General features: G+C 37.1%; 1 protein-coding gene across 4 annotated transcripts in view; it reads left to right on the top strand.

The window, feature by feature from the left end:
- baz1a (bromodomain adjacent to zinc finger domain, 1A) overlaps positions 1 to 20042 on the top strand; it is a 30358-nt gene that overhangs the window by 682 nt on the left and 9634 nt on the right. For 2 of the 4 annotated variants that reach the window (XM_073869981.1, XM_073869979.1), the window contains exons 3-20: positions 2771 to 3049; positions 7038 to 7187; positions 7293 to 7391; positions 8535 to 8622; positions 8750 to 8884; positions 9327 to 9387; positions 9480 to 9639; positions 9771 to 9861; positions 9997 to 10135; positions 11545 to 11691; positions 11821 to 11916; positions 14150 to 14374; positions 14775 to 14940; positions 15027 to 15131; positions 15214 to 15305; positions 17849 to 18382; positions 18567 to 18727; positions 18950 to 19083. In XM_073869981.1, the coding sequence (XP_073726082.1) occupies positions 2771 to 3049; positions 7038 to 7187; positions 7293 to 7391; positions 8535 to 8622; positions 8750 to 8884; positions 9327 to 9387; positions 9480 to 9639; positions 9771 to 9861; positions 9997 to 10135; positions 11545 to 11691; positions 11821 to 11916; positions 14150 to 14374; positions 14775 to 14940; positions 15027 to 15131; positions 15214 to 15305; positions 17849 to 18382; positions 18567 to 18727; positions 18950 to 19083 (2862 nt within the window). Of the gene's footprint in view, positions 1 to 2770; positions 3050 to 7037; positions 7188 to 7292; positions 7392 to 8534; positions 8623 to 8749; positions 8885 to 9326; positions 9388 to 9479; positions 9640 to 9770; positions 9862 to 9996; positions 10136 to 11544; positions 11692 to 11820; positions 11917 to 14149; positions 14375 to 14774; positions 14941 to 15026; positions 15132 to 15213; positions 15306 to 17844; positions 18383 to 18566; positions 18728 to 18949; positions 19084 to 20042 lie in introns of all 4 variants that reach the window. The other 2 variants (XM_073869982.1, XM_073869980.1) reach the window with 2 other exon arrangements.

Raw genomic sequence — 20042 nt, 5'->3', positions numbered from 1 at the left:
TCAAAAACTAACAACAGAAGTGACAGCAATGGAGACAGTTTGCTTAAAACTTTTAAATTTCTTTATCAATACTAATAACAACCCATATTTCTCTAAGTTACTTGTGGTATTTTATACCACAATCTCTTCTAACCCAACAGCATTGGTGTTAAATAGTCGTGTATCTATAAAGCCTCGAGAGTTTTTGCATACACCCGGCAGGTGTCAGTTAGGGCCTTTGCTAACAGAGTTGGTTGCTAGTTAGTTAGCTCCGTTTAGCCAACTTAACCACGATTTAGAGACCACACTGAGTGAATAACATCCTTAAACTGTGCATATGTATGTTATGCGTGCTTAAATAGTGTCAGATCACAAGTGGGATGTGCACGAAAAGCCCCTGGTTTGGTGTTTTTGGGGGGGTGTTAGCGAGGATGGGGCAGATCTCATTCACACACAGGATGTTGTACTGTAGCTAGAAACGTGGTCGCGCTATTGTTAGTGTGTGTATATGTCTATGTGTGTGTGACCATTACAGAAACGAATTTTAATGCTTTTGTCAATATTAGGACTTTACTGGTCATAGGGCTGGTATGAGTAAGATTATAATGACCAAAAAGTATAACTACTAGGTTAAAACGACTCTAAAAACTGATCTCAAAGTGTGGCTCTCTGTTAATTATGGGTAATCAGTTGTTGTGATGCATTATTTTAATGTCAGCCCTTGGAAAGTTGACCCATTAGACCCAATGATGATCACATAGGGCTGGAATAGGAAGTTGCTAAATATGAAGACCAAGTAGTTTGGAACTCTAAAAGTCTGCCCCAAAAAAATATTTGAAAATAATAAAAGCCATAAAGTGTGACCAGTGAAATGTCAATGCATCACAAGATCTTAAGTACTTATGTTTACAATTAAGCCGAGAGTATAGTCTCTTTTTTTTAACGTGTACTAGGGCTGTGACGATAAATCGCGTATCCCATTAAAAATGTATTCTGAATCGCAAGGCTGCGATACTACGGTGTTTTGGTTTTGGTGTTTTGGTCAGTAAGAAGTCCTTATCAATCTAAAGTCATTGAGTCGTTTATAAGGTGAATTTCGTGAACGTGAAACACTCGTTAAACAAAATCATTCAAAATATTCTTTATTATTATGAAAATACCTGAAACAATTTGAAGAACAGGATATAAATATTCGTATTGACATTTTCTGGAATAGTAGGTGTTTTTCAATGTCAATGATACTTCCTTGGCAGGACTGGTCCTTCCAAGTCACTTCCTTTAGAGGCTAGGTGAGGCTCCTCTTTAGCATTTGGAGAACACTTAAATAGAACCGGCTAGCAAGTGCACATAATTACGTCAGTGAAAAGGTGTGCTTTCGGCGCTGCGCGCATAGGATTGTGGGTGATTTGAGAGCGCGAAAGCTACACATATGCATCCTTTCCTGTATATTGGATATTTTTTCGAACAAAGGACTCAGCCCTTGGTTGAAATTCCGAGGATCCTCGACATTGGAACACTCCTTCGACGGATGTCAATGATGTAGCATACTCGAAATTCTGGCTTCCGAGGATCCTTCCTTGACATTGAGAAACACCTACTGTTTGTAATGGTATTTCTTGTGTGACACAATTGAAGGTTCTGCACGAGAGCGCCCTCTGGCTTTTGGATGTACCAGAATTTCACCGTAATTCGTTAATTCATTTATTGAAAAAAACGCACATTTGCACTATTAATTGTTACAGCCCTAACGTGTATGCTCCCAGTCGAGTGCACTCCCTTGCAAAATATAGTTTATTTGACTTGTACATATACGCAGACATTTGAAGCATGCACATTGTGGCAAAATGCACTGCATCTCCAAGGCTACATACTGCATTCGCCTGTATGCACATGTGCGACTTACGTGTACAATGTACACAGGGTATTAAAAATCTGGCGGTGCGCACACTTTTCTGATGATCAAAATTGCGACATGCAAGGCTTCAGTCCAGTCCTAGACTAAAATGCATGTTTGAGCTGTCTTAACTGATAACAACTTGCTCTGATATATCTTAAAATATAACAGTGCTGCTGTTTTGTCTCAAAATCCACATCAGTAATGTTTTGTCTAAGTCGCATTTATAAAAACATCATAAATAACTTTTTGAAACGCCAGTAGGGACGAAAACGCGCTAGTGTAAACGTAGCCTCAGCGATTTATAGTTTTGCATAGGACCTGTGCTATAGGCTAAGCATCAGTTTTCATTTATACTTCTGCGTCGTTGTTTGCATTGGTGTGCAATTACACATGCAGATCGGTACTGTGTATACAGAGTATCATACACATTGTTAAATATTGCTTCTCAATTTGGTCCATCTTTGTTTTTACCATTGCAAGAAGAAATGTGACACAGATTTTGATCTCACGGGAGGGGTTCTAGCAGACCAACTGAACTGATGCGTTGTTACATTTTTGGAGAGGTACGTGCACAACCTACAGCGTAGCTACGGAGCGGAACTATAAATCGCCTTATGGATGGCATAATCTAAGGCTTGTCTGTGATAATGGACCAATGTAATTTAAAAACCATCAGTTTTATTTGCTTGGATGGCTAAAATGTTATTGGAAACATAATTTTGTGGTAAATATCAACCACTGTGTTTTTAGCTTATTTTTCCACAAGCTTTAGGTGGTAGGCGTGTGAGTCAGTCTGTTTGTTGTCATCAAAACAAACCTTTTGGCAAGGCTTAAATTTAAGCAGTACTTTATATCTGTGCAAGTATTCATTTAACACCTTGTGTTGTTCAACAGTGAATTTTTCGAGAGGACCATTCTGTGTAACAGCCTGGTATGGAGCTGTGCAGTGACAGGGAAACCTGGACTGACCTACCAGGAGGCCCTGGATAGTGAGAAGAAGGCCAAGCAAAATCTTCAAAACTTTCCCGCTGCGCTCATGGTCCCCCTCCTGCACCTTACAGCACTTACACACCGCAATCGACTGCACGAGATATGTGATGATGTGTACGCCTACGTCAAAGAGCGCTTCTTTCTCGGAGAGATGGTGGATGTTGTCAGTCGTTCTGGTACCAGGTAAGATGTCAGTTATTGTTGTCATCCATAATTCATCAACATGAACAAGACCATACATTCAAAGGTTCAGGTTGTTTAGAAGTAAAACAATGACCCATTAGAGGCCATGTTTTAATTTATTCACTGTTGAAAGCTAATTTTTTGGCTCCGTGCAAACTAAGCATTAGTGGTAAAAGCACTTAGGCACCATCATTTTTAAATAATCTTATTTACACAGTAGGTTTACAGTAGAGGGCTAACTGTGTTTTTTTTAATCGTCTTAAAGATGCCGTAGAATGAAAAACTGTATTTTTCTAGGCATAGATGAATAATACGAGTTCTGTACATGGTAATGAACATATCGTGAGCCTTAAACACAATTATTTCCTCCTCATTATGTAAACCTTGTGCATGGAAAAGGCCACTGGAAAACAGGCCAATCTCAACATAACACCAACTTTGACATTACAGTCGAGAAGTAGAGCCCAAACATTAAATTACATATTAAATTAATACAATGTTGTTACAATGCAAAATGTTACAGTTACGTTTTGCAGGTTCGTGAAAAAACACAAACTTACCACTCAGAAACGTCCATTTCCAATCTCAGAATAATTGATAATTCCTCAAAATCTGTATCTTTGTCTGATACAGGCTCCAACATAAGGTCTGTCTGCACACACACAGAGCTACTGAACTGCTCTGAGAAGCAGCCAATCAGTGCAGAGCTCGACATAATTATTCATAACCCTTTCAAATAAGGTAATAATTGACCATTTCAATCTAAGGGCAAATCGTAGGGTTGTAAATGGACATGTAAAATCATCTCTGGATAATTTTTGCACTTAATAATTTAAATACATTCTGTGTAGATATCAGAGAACAATTTAACATATTTCAATGCATTTGGCATCTTTAAAATACCTTTTAATGCCAAATCTGGAAATCTAGTTGAATATCATATTTTCTGGACAATAAGTCGCTCCAGAGTATAAGTCGCATAATTCAAAAATGTGTCATTAAGACGAAATAACATATATAAGTCGCAGTGGACTATACGTCGCATTTATTTAGAAAATTATTTCACAAAATCCAAGCCGAAGAACAGACATTTAATCTGGAAAGACAAGTTATTCAACTAAACAATAGCAGACAGAACAGCAGGTAGAATAGATGTCTGTACTTTAAAGTAATATTATCAGTTATTTAAACGATAAACCATAGCATACAGAACTCACCTGGACGGTTGAATAGGCTAAATTAACCGAACAAGCCAACTAGCATGGAGTTCACAGGCTCGTCATTCCACATCACTGAATCCATTGAATTACATAAATGGGTGATTCTCACGAAAACTTGGTTTTAAAAATGTCAAGCATGAAAATGAAAAAACTGCTTAAATTTACTTTTTTCCCACCAGACATTGAAAAACAAAGTCTGGAGTAAATGGGAACATTAATTTAAAAACTTTTACTTGTCATTTAACACTTTTTGTAACATAATTTAAAAAATTAGTCCTAAAAAATCTCATTACCGCAACAGTCAGAAAACATCAACACTGACATATTTTCAAAATGACATGACAAACCTGAAAGAACATAATTTGGAGATTCTGCACATGCATTTAAAATCAAAGTATTATGCTTCTATTAATTAAATTAACATTTAATAAGCATCTGTTGCGGTAATGATAATCAAAATGTTGTGTAAGCATTTTGACAAGACAATATTTCAAATTAACTGTAAAAAAATGATCTTACCTGGTAGCCATCTTGAAGTAACTGGTCCATGTGCTTGGTCACTCAAAATCAAACTTTATTAAAATTCTGTATGTGTGCTTAAACTGTTCTCAAAAAGTGTTGCGGAGGATGAGAACATCAGGCATGGACACATCATTTTCCTATTTTTTCTTCATTATTATTATACATGTATATTCAGTAAATATTTTTTCTGTCATCTAAAGTAGTCTAGCAAAACATCCATTTATTTATTTTCTTAATATTTTTGTGTTAATTTGATTAAATTACAACATAACGCATGTTCCAACACAACCGGACACATTGCGGTAATGAGAATTTCAGCAGAAAATGAGATAAAATTTACAATTATAAATTCTTATGTTGAAATCACACATTGTGCAAGGTAGAACACAGTATTGTGTTAATTCTGATGCTTTTTAATGTTACTATATTACACATTTTAAAGCTAAAATCATTAGTTTCAATGGTTTCGTGAGAATCACCCAAATACAGGAGCAGCATATAGCGGACACTTGCGGCTGTAGACGGTAATGATGTCTCTTGCCTCATAAATGTCAAAATTAATTCATGTTGACTTAAAAGGCGCACCTGTCTATAAGACGCAGCACCAGCCAAATTATGCCCGGAAATATGGTAATTTATGGTCATAATTGTCTGTTTCATAAATACTGTTCATTTGCATAAATAATAAAGAAATATTTTACACAATTTGCTCACAACACATTATCGACAGTTAGTCATGAGACTGGCAAAAACCAATGATCGTTTTACAAACCGGTGTGCTGCAATTTTCTGATCTATATGTGTTTACATTCAAACACTAAATATTCTCAAAATACAAATCTCTCATTTTTTTCAAAAATGTATTGTTTTTGTTTCACTTCAAAAGATATATTAACCCACCGGAATCATATGGATTCCTTTTACTGGTGATAGATAGGCTTCAAAAAATCTAATGTTAGTATTACATATACACAAGTTTCCATTTTCGGTCAACTATACTTTTAAGACAAAGGAAGAGTTGTTTTTCCTCCTAAGGATAAAAACACTAAACAAAATCTAGATGATTCACAATACTATTGAAGGGATTGTGAATCGTGAATAGTGTTGCTGTATAAAGCTGTTTAAAACAGGCAACGGCTTAACTGAAGAGAAACATCCAGATGTTCATTGATATGTCCCCACCCATATGGCCTGTATTTTTTTAAGCTTTGGCAGCCTTCTATACGGTCCATTATCAAACCTGGAAAACAAGTGCCAACCCAGCACAACCATGAGTTTAAAGATAATAATAGACTCCGTGAACCTGATCTTGACCTTAAAGAAAGCTGTAAAGAAAGCTTGTATCCTGTACTGTAATGGAGGACCAGAGGCAGCCATCATGAGCTGACCTTGCTCTTTGGAGATAACAGAAATAAATAGGGTGGAGCTTAGAGAATTTCTGATTGGCTGGACAAGGAGTTGCCCCAGACAGCATCATGGCTTCTGCTAAGGCAACCAGCCGTGAGACAAACATTGTACCTCAATGGTAGACAGAGGCTTGGGGGGTCTTTTTGGATGGGAAATAGGGAGACTCCTGGTTGGTTCTCTGCTTCTGGATGGATAACCAGCTAATTTAATCGCAGGATCACGCTTAAAGTGAAACCGCCCCAAAATGCTTTATAATACTGTAATATTTAAGCCCGGGATACACTGCACGATTATTGGCTGTCCCAGACGAAAGATTGCCATCGTGAAACTATCGTCGCGATTTCTGTGATCGTGGCTCTCCATCGGTGGTCCTATGTCGTACAGTGAGAGAGGTTCAAAGACGGACGTTTTCCCGGTCTTGCATGCAAAGATAGCCTACGATAGTTTTCTGACAGTGTCAGAAATTCGGCATGATCACCGCACAGTGTGTTTGCTGCTACGACCTGCGCGCCAGTATTTGTTTACCACGAGCGCATGCTGGTGACGTTGCGCAACGTGTGACGCAGCCGCCGAAGCTTCCGTGTCATCATCATACAGTCTACACGCCTGTCGTACCCAAGTTTAAACGATACATGTCGCACAGTGTGATAAGGTAATGATCTTATAAGAGGACAAAAATCGTGCAGTGTATTCCGGGCTTTAGATTGACACAGAGACAATGTGTATAATGCCTATGTAAAATATACAGGTTTTTAATTGGTAAATGGTTGACGCTTTTTATTTGAAGATATCTTTGCCTTCAGATGTCTGGTTTAATGTAATGCTTTTGTGACCAACAGACAACACTGTAAGATATTGGAGGTCATACCTCCCTATTCCAATGGCACAGCTAATGGCCATGTTACACATCATATGGAGGGCGACTCAATTGTCATCAGCGACAGTGATGAGGAGACCACAGTCACTTCTCCCAAAACTCCATCTAATGGGTCAGTGCTCAAAACTGTCTTGGCATACATTAATGTAATTCTTCATAAGTCTCTGCCTATGCTGATTTTCATCTAAATCGTGTGCTTGTGAATTTGCATTGGAAGCAGGAAGAAAGCCATCAATCCATCTTTGTTTAAATACAAAGTTCAGCCTGTCAACCCTGAGGGTTGTGAACCATTAGTAGTGAAAGCTGCTCAGATTAGGTGAGTTTATACATGTTTTTTTTTACTAGATATTAAAGGAATATTCCATTTTCGTAAAAGAAAAATCCAGATAATTTACTCACCACCATGTCATCCAAAATGTTGATGTCTTTCTTTGTTCAGTTGAGAAGAAATTATGTTTTTTTTAAAAACAGGATTTTTCTCATTTTAATGGACTTTAATAGACACCAACAATCAATACTTAACTCAACACGTAACAGTTTTTTTCAACTGAGTTTCAAAGGACTATAAACAATCCTAAATGAGGCATAAGGGTCTTATCTAGCAAAACGATTGTCATTTTTGACAAGAAAAACAACAAATATACACTTTTAAAGCACAACTTCTCGTCTAGATCCGATCCAGCGCGACCTAACGTAAATGCGTAGTGACGTAGGGAGGTCACGTGTTACATATATAAAACGCACATTTGCGGACCATTGTAAACAATAAACTGACACAAAGACATTAATTAGTATCAGTTGACATACAACAACGTAGGAACGGTCCTCTTTCAACACACTTGTAAACACTGGGGCGGAGTTTCGCGTTCGTCTTCTGTGACCTCTTGACGTCATGACGTATTGCGTGGGGTCACGCTGGCGCATCACGACCGGATCTAGACGAGAAGTTGTGCTTTAAGGGTGTATGTTTGTTATTTTTCTTGTCAAAAATGACAATCGTTTCGCTAGATAAGACCCTTATGCCTCGTTGGGGATTGTTTGTGGTCCTTTGAGACTCTGTTGAAAAAAAACGGTTAGGTGTTGAGTTAAGTGTTAATTGTTGGTGTCTGTTAAAGTCCATTAAAATGAGAAAAATCCTGCAATGTTTTCCTCAAAAAAACATAATTTCTTCTCGACTGAACAAAGACAGACATCGGCATTTTGGATGACATGGTGGTGAGTAAATTATCTGGATTTTTCTTTTAAGAAAATGGAATATTCAATTAATTCATAAACTGTAAGTTTACTTGTTTTTGTTTAAATATCAAAACATAACAAAAACAGTACTGGTATTTAGATCATAGCATATCCTAATATACTAACAGTAAAAAAGTTTAAGCTCTTATTTGTGAAGTAAGAAAAACTGTGCATGTTTGTTGATCATTTTGCTGTCTTTTTCTTATGACGTTTCATCTCATAGTCGTAAGAAGAATGTTTTTAGTCGAGACCGACTGAAGCTGCTTCTTAAACATCACTGTGAACCGATAAACGGGACCATTAGACTCAAGGTAAGATGTGTGAAATATAAAAGTCAGTGGTTTAGGAAGAACTTGCTTGACAACTTGTTGTCATATTTTTATATTATTTAGAAATTAGATGTCTTTAAAAATACGTATGTGCTTCTGTTATTTCCAGCCATCGACAGTTGCAAAATATAAGTTACCCGAACAGAGTCTCTCCCACTTTTTTCCGGACGAGCCCCCAGTGTTTGCCTTCAGTCCACCAGTAAAGGGCAGAGGTCGTCGGCCAAATTGTGCTTCTCCAACTGAGGTTTGTGTTTCTTTGCTTACCTGTGCAGAATAAAAGTTTTTGTTTACATATTAAATGTGTGTTTAATGTGTTTTAATAATTATGTATATATAAATGCACACTCATGCATGTGTATATATTTAAGAAATATTTGCATGTGTATAAACATTTGTATATATGCAAATGTAAATATAAATATTTATTATATCCATATATTTTTTTCCTTAAAAGTATACATACATGTGTTTGAATTTATATATACATAATATTTGTTGATGTACTGTGTATAATAATTGTGCAAACAAAAACTTTTATTCTGCAAACGAATAGTCGTGACTTATTATTAGGCAGCCCTAAATCTAACATAATTGAGAGAACATACATTTACAATAATTACACGTATGGCTTGCTATTTGTGTAAATGGCAAAAATTGGTTTGATGGAGAATTTTTTTTTTTTGTAGATGAATTATATTGAGGAGAAATTAAAACTAATGCAACAGAAAGAACAAATGATGTCCATGGGTAAGTTTCAGATGTGAAATACTGCGATTTTAATTGTAATGTGTCTTAAGTAAATTATGTTATTTACACATTTTCTGCCGTGCATTACAAAGATAAATTCAAGAAAGAGAGAGAAGATCTGATGGAAGCCAAAAGAAGAGAAAAGGAAGGCAAGGAGAAAAGAAAAGAGGAGATGAGAAAGATAATCGAAGAGGAGAAACTGAGAAGAAAAGAGGAGAAGGAACGAATGAAGGTGGAGAAAGAGAGGGAACGTTTCAATGCATCTCATCTTCAGTTTTACATTTTTATAGTTTTATATTAATTGCATTTTTGGATGATGTGGTTCAGTTTTAATTTTAAGTCTATATCTCTAAACACGTTTCATGTTATGCATTTTAGGAACGAGAGAAGCTGAAAGAGGAGAAGAAAAAATACGCAGAACGACTAAAGTTATGGAGTAAACCTCGAGAGGACATGGAGTGTGATGATCTTAAGGTAAACATCCCTTGTGACATAATCACATAGTCAAGATCAGTTGACCTCACTGATCGACTAGTTGGTTTTATAGGGTGGCCATCATGACCCATACATATTTAACGAGCTGTTCTTATTGAATTTGCCCCCAATCAGGAGCTTCCAAAACCATTGCCAGTTAAAACGCGTCTTCCTCCGGAGCTGTTTGGCGACGCTCTTATGGTGCTAGAGTTTCTGCATGCGTTCGGAGAGCTGTTTGACCTGAAGGACGAGTTTCCTGATGGCATAACACTGGGTAAGATACTACAGCAGTTAGCTGTAAATGGATTGCATTATTGAATGTCATGTTATTTCCACCCACTGTGTATCCAAATACTGTAGCAATTAGGCTTACCAACTAATATTTACCTAGTGCAGGGCTAGTCAACTGGCGGCCCGCGGGCCAAGTGCGGCCCGCCAATCATCTTTATCCGGCCCGCCGGTCACCTTTGGCCGTTTCTCAATCGGAAGGCTGCAGCCTCCGGAGGTCGCATATGCAGACTGCATTCATCATCAAGTTTAAATTAACAGAGAATTACATGCACAAATCATAAGCATATTACAACAATTTACGATTAACTAAGAATAATAGTCAACTTTATAATTGTTAAAATTCTGAAATTAGACTTAATGACGTATGCAGCCTGGAAATGCGACCTCCGGAGGCTGCAGCCTTATTGAGAAACGACCATAGTCTGATTTAAATTCAGCGTGGTTACTTTTAACTTTACACTGTACAACACAGAAAGGGGCTGTGTGGTGTGCCAACCATCTGCGGGTGCGTAATTATCTGATCCAATTCGAGCTTTGGATGCATTCAAGAAAACAAACTTATGCGACTACACCGCATGCGACGCGGCGACCGGAAGTGATGTATTTCAGTGTGTTCCGATCAAAACTGTGTGCAAAGTTAAAATTATTAATTATTTTTTGTTTTACTTTATCAGTAACACTTGAATACTTTAATTACTGGTAAGTAAATTATTATATTAACTATACATATATTCGTAGATTAAAGGTTCTCTCCCATGACAGATTTACGATTAAACTACATTTTTCGTTACGGCTGCCACTAGGGGGCGAACTCCCGACAATTATATCTGTATGTAATGTACAATGGAAAGGCTGTTTAGCCTATGTATATATAAAATATTAAAAAAAGAAAACATGTAGTGCAATTTTAGTCATTAGGAGAAGACTGGCTATATGTTGTGAATACTTGCCATGTAACAATTAATGAAAGTTAAACAGTTATAAACAAAATATGTTGATCTTTTACACTTTTACTATTAACATTTGGCTCTTACATGTTAAACTGCAATTGTTTTTAAATATTAATAAAGAAAATATGAGTTTTCAGTAATTAAAAGGCTTTTAATTTCTTTCTTTTTTTTTTTGAAAATGCATGTTTTTAATGTTTTTTTTTTTTCAAATATACTACAACAAAAGTAACAAAAATGACAACAACACACACACATATATGGTAAAAGTAAAAAATATATCAAAAGTAAAAATAGGGGTAAAAGTTTGGCCCGCGTCATATTTACAATTTTAAAATCTGGCCCCCGAAGAAAAGTAGTTGAAGACCCCTGACCTAGTGTTTTTTTTTTTTGTGTGCCAGAGTGAAATCTTTAATGCGTTGGAATTGAATGTTGTTGTTGACAGAGGTTCTGGAGGAAGCGTTGGTCGGCTCTAATCCTGAGGGCCCTCTCTGTGAGCTGCTCTTTTTCTTCCTGTCAGCGATATTTCAGGCTCTGGCAGAGGAGCAGGAGGAAGTAGCCAAGGACCAGTTGGCAGAAGCAGACACCAAAGGTTAGGGTGGTTTGTTGTCCCACTATTGCATTGGTTTGTCCCACAAGTTGTTCTGTGTTCAATAAAATTGCTGAGTCTTTGTGAGTTACCTTCAGTGTTTTCAGGTGTTTGTGTGTATGTGATTGTCAGATCTTACTGAGGCTCTGGAGGACGATGCCGATCCCACTCAGTCTGCCATCAGCGCTGTGGCATCTTTGGCTGCTGCCTGGCCGCAGCTCCACCAAGGTATATTATGCACGAAAATAGTCTGTCTTGATCACCTGGGTGATTCTCACGAAAACTTGGTTTTAAAAATGTCAAGCATGAAAATGTAAAAATTGCTTACATTTACTTTTTTTCCCACCAGACATTGAAAAACAAAGTCTGGAGTAAATGGGAACATTAATTTAACTTAACTTTTACTTATCATTTAACACTTTTTGTAACATAATTTATAAAATGAGTCCTAAAAAATCTCATTACCGCAACAGTCAGAAAACATCAACACTGACATATTTTTAAAATGACATGACAAACCTGAAAGAACATAATTTGGAGATTCTGCACATGCATTTAAAATCAAAGTATTATGGTTCTATTAATTAAATTAACATTTAATAAGCATCTGTTGCGGTAATGATAATCAAAATGTCGTGTAAGCATTCTGACAAGACAATATTTCAAATTAACTGTAAAAAATGATCTTACCTGGTAGCCATCTTGAAGTAACTGGACCATGTGCTTGGTCACTCAAAATCAAACTTTATTAAAATTCTGTATGTGTGCTTAAACTGTTCTCAAAAAGTGTTGCGGAGGATGAGAACATCAGGCATGGACACATCATTTTCCTAATTTTTCTTCATTATTATTATTATACATGAATATTCAGTAAATATTTTTTCTGTCATCTAAAGTAGTCTAGCAAAACATCCATTTGTTTTTTTTTCTTAATATTTTTGTGTTAATTTGATTAAATTACAACATAACGCATGTTCAAACACAGCCGGACACATTGCGGTAATGAGAATTTCAGCAGAAAATGAGATAAAATTTACAATTATAAATTCTTATGTTGAAATCACACATTGTGCAAGGTAGAACACAGTATTGTGTTAATTCTGATGCTTTTTAATTTTACTATATTACACATTTTAAAGCTAAAATCGTTAGTGCCGTGGTGTTTCAATGGTTTCGTGAGAATCACCCACCTACGTGGCATTTGTCTTGAATTTATTTACATTTTCACCTGAACATGACAATACTGTTGTGACTTTCTATTTTGTAAGGCTGAATGTGCACGATTTACTTTCACTGTATGGACAAAAGATGCAATGAATGAAAATCTAGGCTGCTGTTTTTCAGTTCCTAACATTCTACCTTTTGTGCTCCATTACACTAGTCAAACTTTTTAATGAGTTGAAAAAGTAGAAAAAACTTGTTTAAAATGTATATACTTTTTTTTTTTTTTTAATCTTCTACAGCAGTGTTCTTCAACCCTGGTCCCAGATGTCTCCTTATTTAAAACACCTAAACCAAGCCATCAGCCTCCTTCCAGAATGTGTCCCTAACAAGCTGATGAGTTAAATGAGATGTGTTATTAAGGAAACTTCTAAAACATTCTGGAAGGGGGTGTCCTTGAGGACCAGGGTTGAAGAACACTGTTCTACAGGGTTCCCAAGGGTCCTTGAAATCCTTGAAAGTTTGTGAATCTGGGGGAAAAAATTAACTGCCCTGGGAAGTTTTTGAAAAAATACATACATAGATATACAGGTCATTGAAAGTGCTTGAATCTATTTTATGCAAGGTGTTTTCTGGAAAAAAATCCATATTATTCCCTGTGTAGTGTAGGATAGTATCATAAATTTTTTTTACTTTAAGCACACGTGCTAAACTGTTCGCTTTAAATGCTTATATCTTCTATATGCGAATGTTAATTCATACCAAAATGCTTTTTTGCATACTTGTGTTTGACACACAAAAACGTCTTGGGTTAAGTATGTAACTGTTGTTCCCTGAGAAGGGAACGAGACGCTGCGTCTCCCTTGCCATACTTCCTGCGTCTCTGTAACGCCGTCTTTGGCAATATTTCAGATAGCGATATACTTCCTGGCTCCCGCGTCACCCTGTCTTTGTCGTTAAGCCTCACCGTTAGTTAAATTTGATATACACATTCAGAAGCACTTAACCCTGGAGGCGTCCACAAAGTGTCACCGCAGTGACGCAGCGCGAGTTCCCTCGAAAGGGAACTGTAACAATGTATCTTAAAAAGTAACACGATGTAACCTTACTCTCTCTTGAATTGTGTCGTCACATTTAGTCCTTGAATTTGAGGGTATTGGACCTGGAATGTTTTTGATTTTGAAGTTAACTAATGTGGGGGAACCCTTCTTCTAACTCTGAGCCTTTATATTATCAACAAAGACATTTTAAATCGACGGTAAACCCATAAATTTAGATCTTTATGCTCCGATCTGTGCAGGTTGTAGTCTGAAGCAGTTGGATCTGGACAGTTGTACCCTCACGGAGATTCTAAGATTGCACATCCTGGCCTCGGGGGCAGACTGCAGCTCCACCAGTGCTAAGTTTCGCTACCAGAAGCAGGGTGGGTTTGGCTCCACAGATGACCCCTGTGTGGAACTGCGTCTGTCAAACCAGTGCCTGCTGAAAAAACTCTCCAGCACTGCAGTCTATGACCTGCTGCCTGGTAAGTGCATTCATTCAAAGACTTGCCGAAGACACCCTTAAATGCCAATAATTTGGGATGCAATGATAAATGCGAATATACACTAATAATATGTGGCAGATAACTATTTTGACTCGCACAGCCGATATTATGCACAGCTATTTCATGCACTACATTCTTTGATCATTAAGTCCCTTATCATTCTGAAATCGCTGTTAGTTTGAGTTGTTTATAACATGCTGATATTAAATTATTGTCCAGCCCTAAATATACAATAATTTCACTAAAAGAATAAATCAAGATGGAAATTGCTGTTATCAGCATATGTGAAATGTAGTCTTAATTTTGTCGTATTAGTGCAAGTTGGGCATGTGAAGTCTCTATTTTTTTTTTATGTAACTTTGACATTTATGTGTTTTAGGAGAAAAGCTAAAAATCCTTCACGCTCTTTGTGGAAAGCTTCTGACTCTGGTTTCCACACGAGACTTTATAGAAGACAATGCAGACGAGCAGAGAGCTGCCAAACAGGAACTACGAGAGCTTAAAGCCGAGCAGCATCGCAGAGTAAGAGAGGAAGCTGCTGAGAGGTACTGCATGCGTCACATAGATGCCCAGTTCTTCAATATCAAATGTTTTTATTCTCGGAAGTTTATCGTTGCGTATTATGTTCCAGAGTTCGAAAAAGAAAAGAGGAGAAACTGAGAGAACAAGAGCAGAAATTGAAAGAAAAGCACGAAAAACTCAAAGAGGAAGCAAAGAATGGAAGCCACGTGGCAGGGTAAGATAAAGCAGTGATCGGTTGATAATCTACTACTTAAAGTTTAGTCCAAATGCTTGAATTAAATTTCTGTCTGTTGTAGAGATGAAATGGACACCAGCACAGAGAGCCAAGAGGCTCACACAGAACAACACACAGAAGATGAGGAGGAACAGCCATCTAAATCTAAAATGGGTATTATGAATCACAGAATTTCAATTAAAATTGTGCCTACTTGTTTAATGTAGCAGTAAATGAAGAGTTTGGTTCCAAAACGCGATAAACGCCATAAAAAAACACCAAAATCAGTATTGTATCTGGTCAAGATTTAAAAGTAAGTTCTTCATTTTACCCAAAACCCGATATCTCTGTTTTTCCAAACCGTGATAAAAACCAGTTCTCCTTCTCGGCAACGCAATAAATCCGCTCAACCAATCACAGCGCACCATTCTACGCATTTTAAACAATAATGGTGCCGCTTTGAATTCACACAGAATCCTAGTTTTCCTAGATCCACTTTGTGATCAACAAACAAACAAAAACAAAATAATACTTTTGATGGCACTGATAAACTTGTGGTGGTTTTCTGTTGCGGGGAAGAAATGTAAGCCATCAAAATCAAAAAATGTATGTGAGAGGCACTCGTGCGAAGGAAAATGTTGTCTGTTGCTTGTTCTCACACTACAGCATCAAGCTTCTGTCATGCTAGCACATTGACCCCATGGGATCTTTTGAAAAACTTTATTTCATGCGAAGTCAACGAAAATCGAGCAGGACCAAAACATTTTACAGCTGATCGCTGTCAAAAAAGTTCAGCGACGGCATCCCAAGCATGACAGCAGCAATGACAGTGTTATTAATATGACAAAGTAAGTGTTTTGTTTAATGCCATTAATGTTTTTTTATCAATGTGTACCACTAGTCAACTAAATGAATATAACATGGCAAAGATGAATGGACATTTATATATTGATTCTATAGATTTATAGCATTTTGAAAAAAAAACTTGTCATGGATTTATTGCATTTTGCAAAAAAAATAATCAGTTTTTATAATAAATCCTTGAAAATCAGTTCCTCTAGAAAAACGTGATTATGTGATCGCATAATTCGATGCATAATCAGCCAAAGTCTGCATATTTATCCGGGGATGCATTTTTTCCGAATCCGCCACACTTTCGCCACATAAATTGCAGATTTGCGTGCGCAAAATATGCGGGCTTGCGTGATTTCATAATCCCCGCATTTTCGTAGCAAAAAGTCAAATATATCTTAGCAGAAAGTTTAAAAATGTTGAATTTACTTCACTCAAGCGCAGCCATGTCCCCTGTTGCCATGGGAACGTTATGAAGTGACGTGATTACGTGACGTGAACATCATTGAAAACCTGCAAGTTCCCACAGTTTTTGCAAGTTCTCGCAATTTCGTTGCATAAATATCCCGCATATTCCATTGCATTTTTTTTTAAACGTGGCACAAGATCAAGGATTTTTGCCTGCAACAATCACAAAAAACTCAGCATTTTTCTGGAAAATCAAATTATGTATTTGAATTTTTAATGTTATTATAACCTAAAGATGCTATGTGAAAGTTTGTTACAGAAAATAGTGGTTTTCATGTTGTCACTTTTTTGGTATAGAAAACAAGTTTTTACCCAAATTAGGCGAAATGGATTTATTGGTTCCAAAACGCAATCTCTTCAAATATACATTTCTGGTCTTATTGTGCAAGATTCAGTAGTGGACATATGAAGAATTTGGTTCCAAAACGCAATAAATTCATTTTGACAAATTTCGGTAAAAACGTGTTTTCTATACCAAGAAAGTGACAAGACGAAAACCACTATTTTCTGTTACAAACTTTCACATAGCATCTTTAGGTTGTAAAAACATAAAAAATTCAAATCCATAACTTGATTTTCAAAGATTTATTATAAAAACTAACTCTTTTTTCCACAAAATGCAATAGATCCGTGACAGTTTTTTATTTCAAAATGCTATAAATCTATTAAATCAATGTATAAATGTGCATTCATCTTTACCATTTTATATTTATTTAGTTGACTAGTGGTATACAATGATTAAAAAATAAACATTAATGGCATTAACCAAAACACTTACTTTGTTATATTAGGAACACTGTCATTGCTGCGGTTATACTTGACGTCGTCTCTTTACATTTCCACAGCGATCAGCTGTAAAATGTTTTGATCCGGCTCGATTTTCGTTGACTTTCAGTAAAATAATGTAAAGTTTTCATAAGATCCTCTGGGGTCAATGTTTTAGCATGAGAAGCTTGATGCCGTCGGGAGGACAAGCACCCGAGTGCCTCTCGCAGAAATTATTCGATTATTGGATTTTGCGTAAAATTAAGAATTTACTTTTAACTACTGACCTGATACAATACTGATTTTGGCAGTAATTCTTTTTTTTTTTTTTAAATGGCGTTTATCGCGTTGTGGAACCAAACTCTTCATATTTTCCCAAACAAAATACATTTCTTTGCCATCTTGTATTATTATAAACGCCTTTACTTTTTGACTGTTGTCACCAAGCCTTATTTTATAAATTCAATCCTGTTTGTCATTTGAAAACGTTCAGTTCACTTTGATGATATAGATAGATTGCCTGTTTTTAATATTCATTTGAAATTTAGGATTAATTCCTGGTATCAGCACTCTTGTGACTGTAGATTATACACAGACCTGCTACTTACAAATTACTATTTCTATTTCTCTAGCAAAGAAAACAAACAGCTCCCTAAAAGAGAAGCAGTCTGGTGAGGTTGAAGTGAGTCCAGAGGAGCTACAGCAACAGCAGCTCAAAGAGAAAGAACTTCTGGATCGAATTCATAAGGCCATGGCCTGCACCTACATCCTGCCTTTTGGTCGAGACCGCCAGTATCGCCGCTACTGGATCTTTCCCTCCGGCGGTGCGCTCTTCGTCGAGGATGACTTTTTTGGTTTGACAGAAGACATGCTGGAGCCACGTCCAACTCCTGAACCAAAGATGGAGGAGGCTCCATCAGTAGAGAGCCCAGTTAAGACCGATGATGCCACAGTGGAGCCGGTGCCGGTCCACAACACCTCCCCTCCAGTCAACCGGCCCAATCAGTGGTTCTTCTACAGCGTGGCTGAGGACGTGGAGCAGCTCATTGAAGCTCTTAACCCTCGAGGACACAGAGAGAGCACCCTTAAAGAAGCCCTGCTACAGGAGAAAGAACGCATCCTTCAACTGCTAGATGAAAAGGCTGTTCAGCGCTATCATCATTCAGGTACTGTGGGGATTAAAGTGTCTGTCAAACAATCGATGCAATAAAAACTAAAAATAGATCTTCATGCATAGCTGTATAGATAAACATACATTTTTAAGATTTAAGATTTTTTTAGATCAAAAGTATGTGATAGATGAACATGGATTGTGCAGTGAAATTTCACTGAATGTCATTTGTTGTGCAGATAAACCTTTACCAGAGACCAAAAGCAGTAGCGTGAAGGCGAAAGCTGCCCTGTCTTCAGAAAGCACAGTACCAGCTGAACGCTTTATGGAAAATCGCCTCAAGGATCTGCTACTTGATGTCGAAGATCGCATCTATCAAGGAACTCTGGGCACAATTAAAGTGACTGACACTTCTTCTGTATGTCTAAAAGATATTTTGAAGCACATACAGTAGTTACTTTCATAGTTATTTTTTACTTTTGATTAAGACTACATGAGTTTGTCATATTTCATAATTGTGGTGACATTTATTAATTGAATGATTGATTAGGTTGACCTGAATTTCAGTGATTGATCATGTAAATGTTTGTTTGTTTGGCTTTCTTTATTTGACTATGAGAAGGTGACTGACAGAAGTTCATGGAGGGCAGCACTGGAAAATGGGAACTATGAACTACTAAGCTCTGAATCCAAAGAGCTGATGAACGGAGAAGAGGAGCCAATGGAGATTGAGAACCACATCAAAGTCAATAACAGGTCAGTAGACTAGAACCATTTCAGTCTTTTAAAGGGATAGTTCACCTAAAAATGAAAATTCCATCATCGTTTACTTACCCTCAAGTAGGGGTGTGCGGTATCATACCGTTCACGATAATACCGGTATAATTTTTTACATGATAAAAAGGTCATATCATGATATCAATGATATAGCGACGCGATGACATATGTCGCATTTACGTTCCCTAACGCGCAGAGCAACAACACCTGAGAGCAAGAGCAGCGAGGGGGATATACTAGAAGCGGGTGATGTGCGGCCAAAAAGTAAACTAATGAGTAGTTATACAAAAAGTTTGGTTGTACAAAATAAAACGTAGCGCTTTTCTAAGCGGATTTAAAAGAGTAACTATATTTTATGGCGTAATAGCACTTTTGGGAGTACTTCGACTCGGCGCAGTAACACTCTCCCTCTCCCATTATGAGATGGAGAAGGGGAGCGGATTTTTCAGGCGAGTTGAAGTACTCCCAAAAGTGCTATTACGCCATAAAATATAGTTACTCTTTTAAATCCACTTAGAAAAGCGCTACGTTTTATTTTGTACCACCAAACTGCAGAGGTCACATTCCAAGTATGGGTTACCATACATTGGCAAATGCTCACTTACTCACTTCACTTCACAAAAAATATCAAAAGTATACAATGTCTTGCACATTAAAGAAAAGGACGAATATCAAAGTCTTCATTTAAACCTCTTGCCGACAATGTGTCTAAAGTGTAAATCCAGTAGACCTCACCCTGTAAAAGCAATTTATTAATGTCACCGCCGCGACGTGGATATTTAACTAGTTCAATGCCAATGTACTGCAGAGTAGTGATGCGCGGGTCGGCGTTTTTTCTAGTGCTGCCGCGAATAGTCGACGTAATCGACGATGAAAATTTGTCGACGGCAATTTTTTTAGTCGAGGAGTCGCATATTTATATTTTTCCGTCTCAAACG

This window comes from Misgurnus anguillicaudatus, chromosome 7 (assembly GCF_027580225.2).
Source record: "Misgurnus anguillicaudatus chromosome 7, ASM2758022v2, whole genome shotgun sequence".
NCBI lineage: Eukaryota > Metazoa > Chordata > Actinopteri > Cypriniformes > Cobitidae > Misgurnus > Misgurnus anguillicaudatus.
The sequence above is the reverse complement of the archived record's forward strand: the minus strand, read 5'-3'. Positions and strand labels throughout refer to the sequence as shown.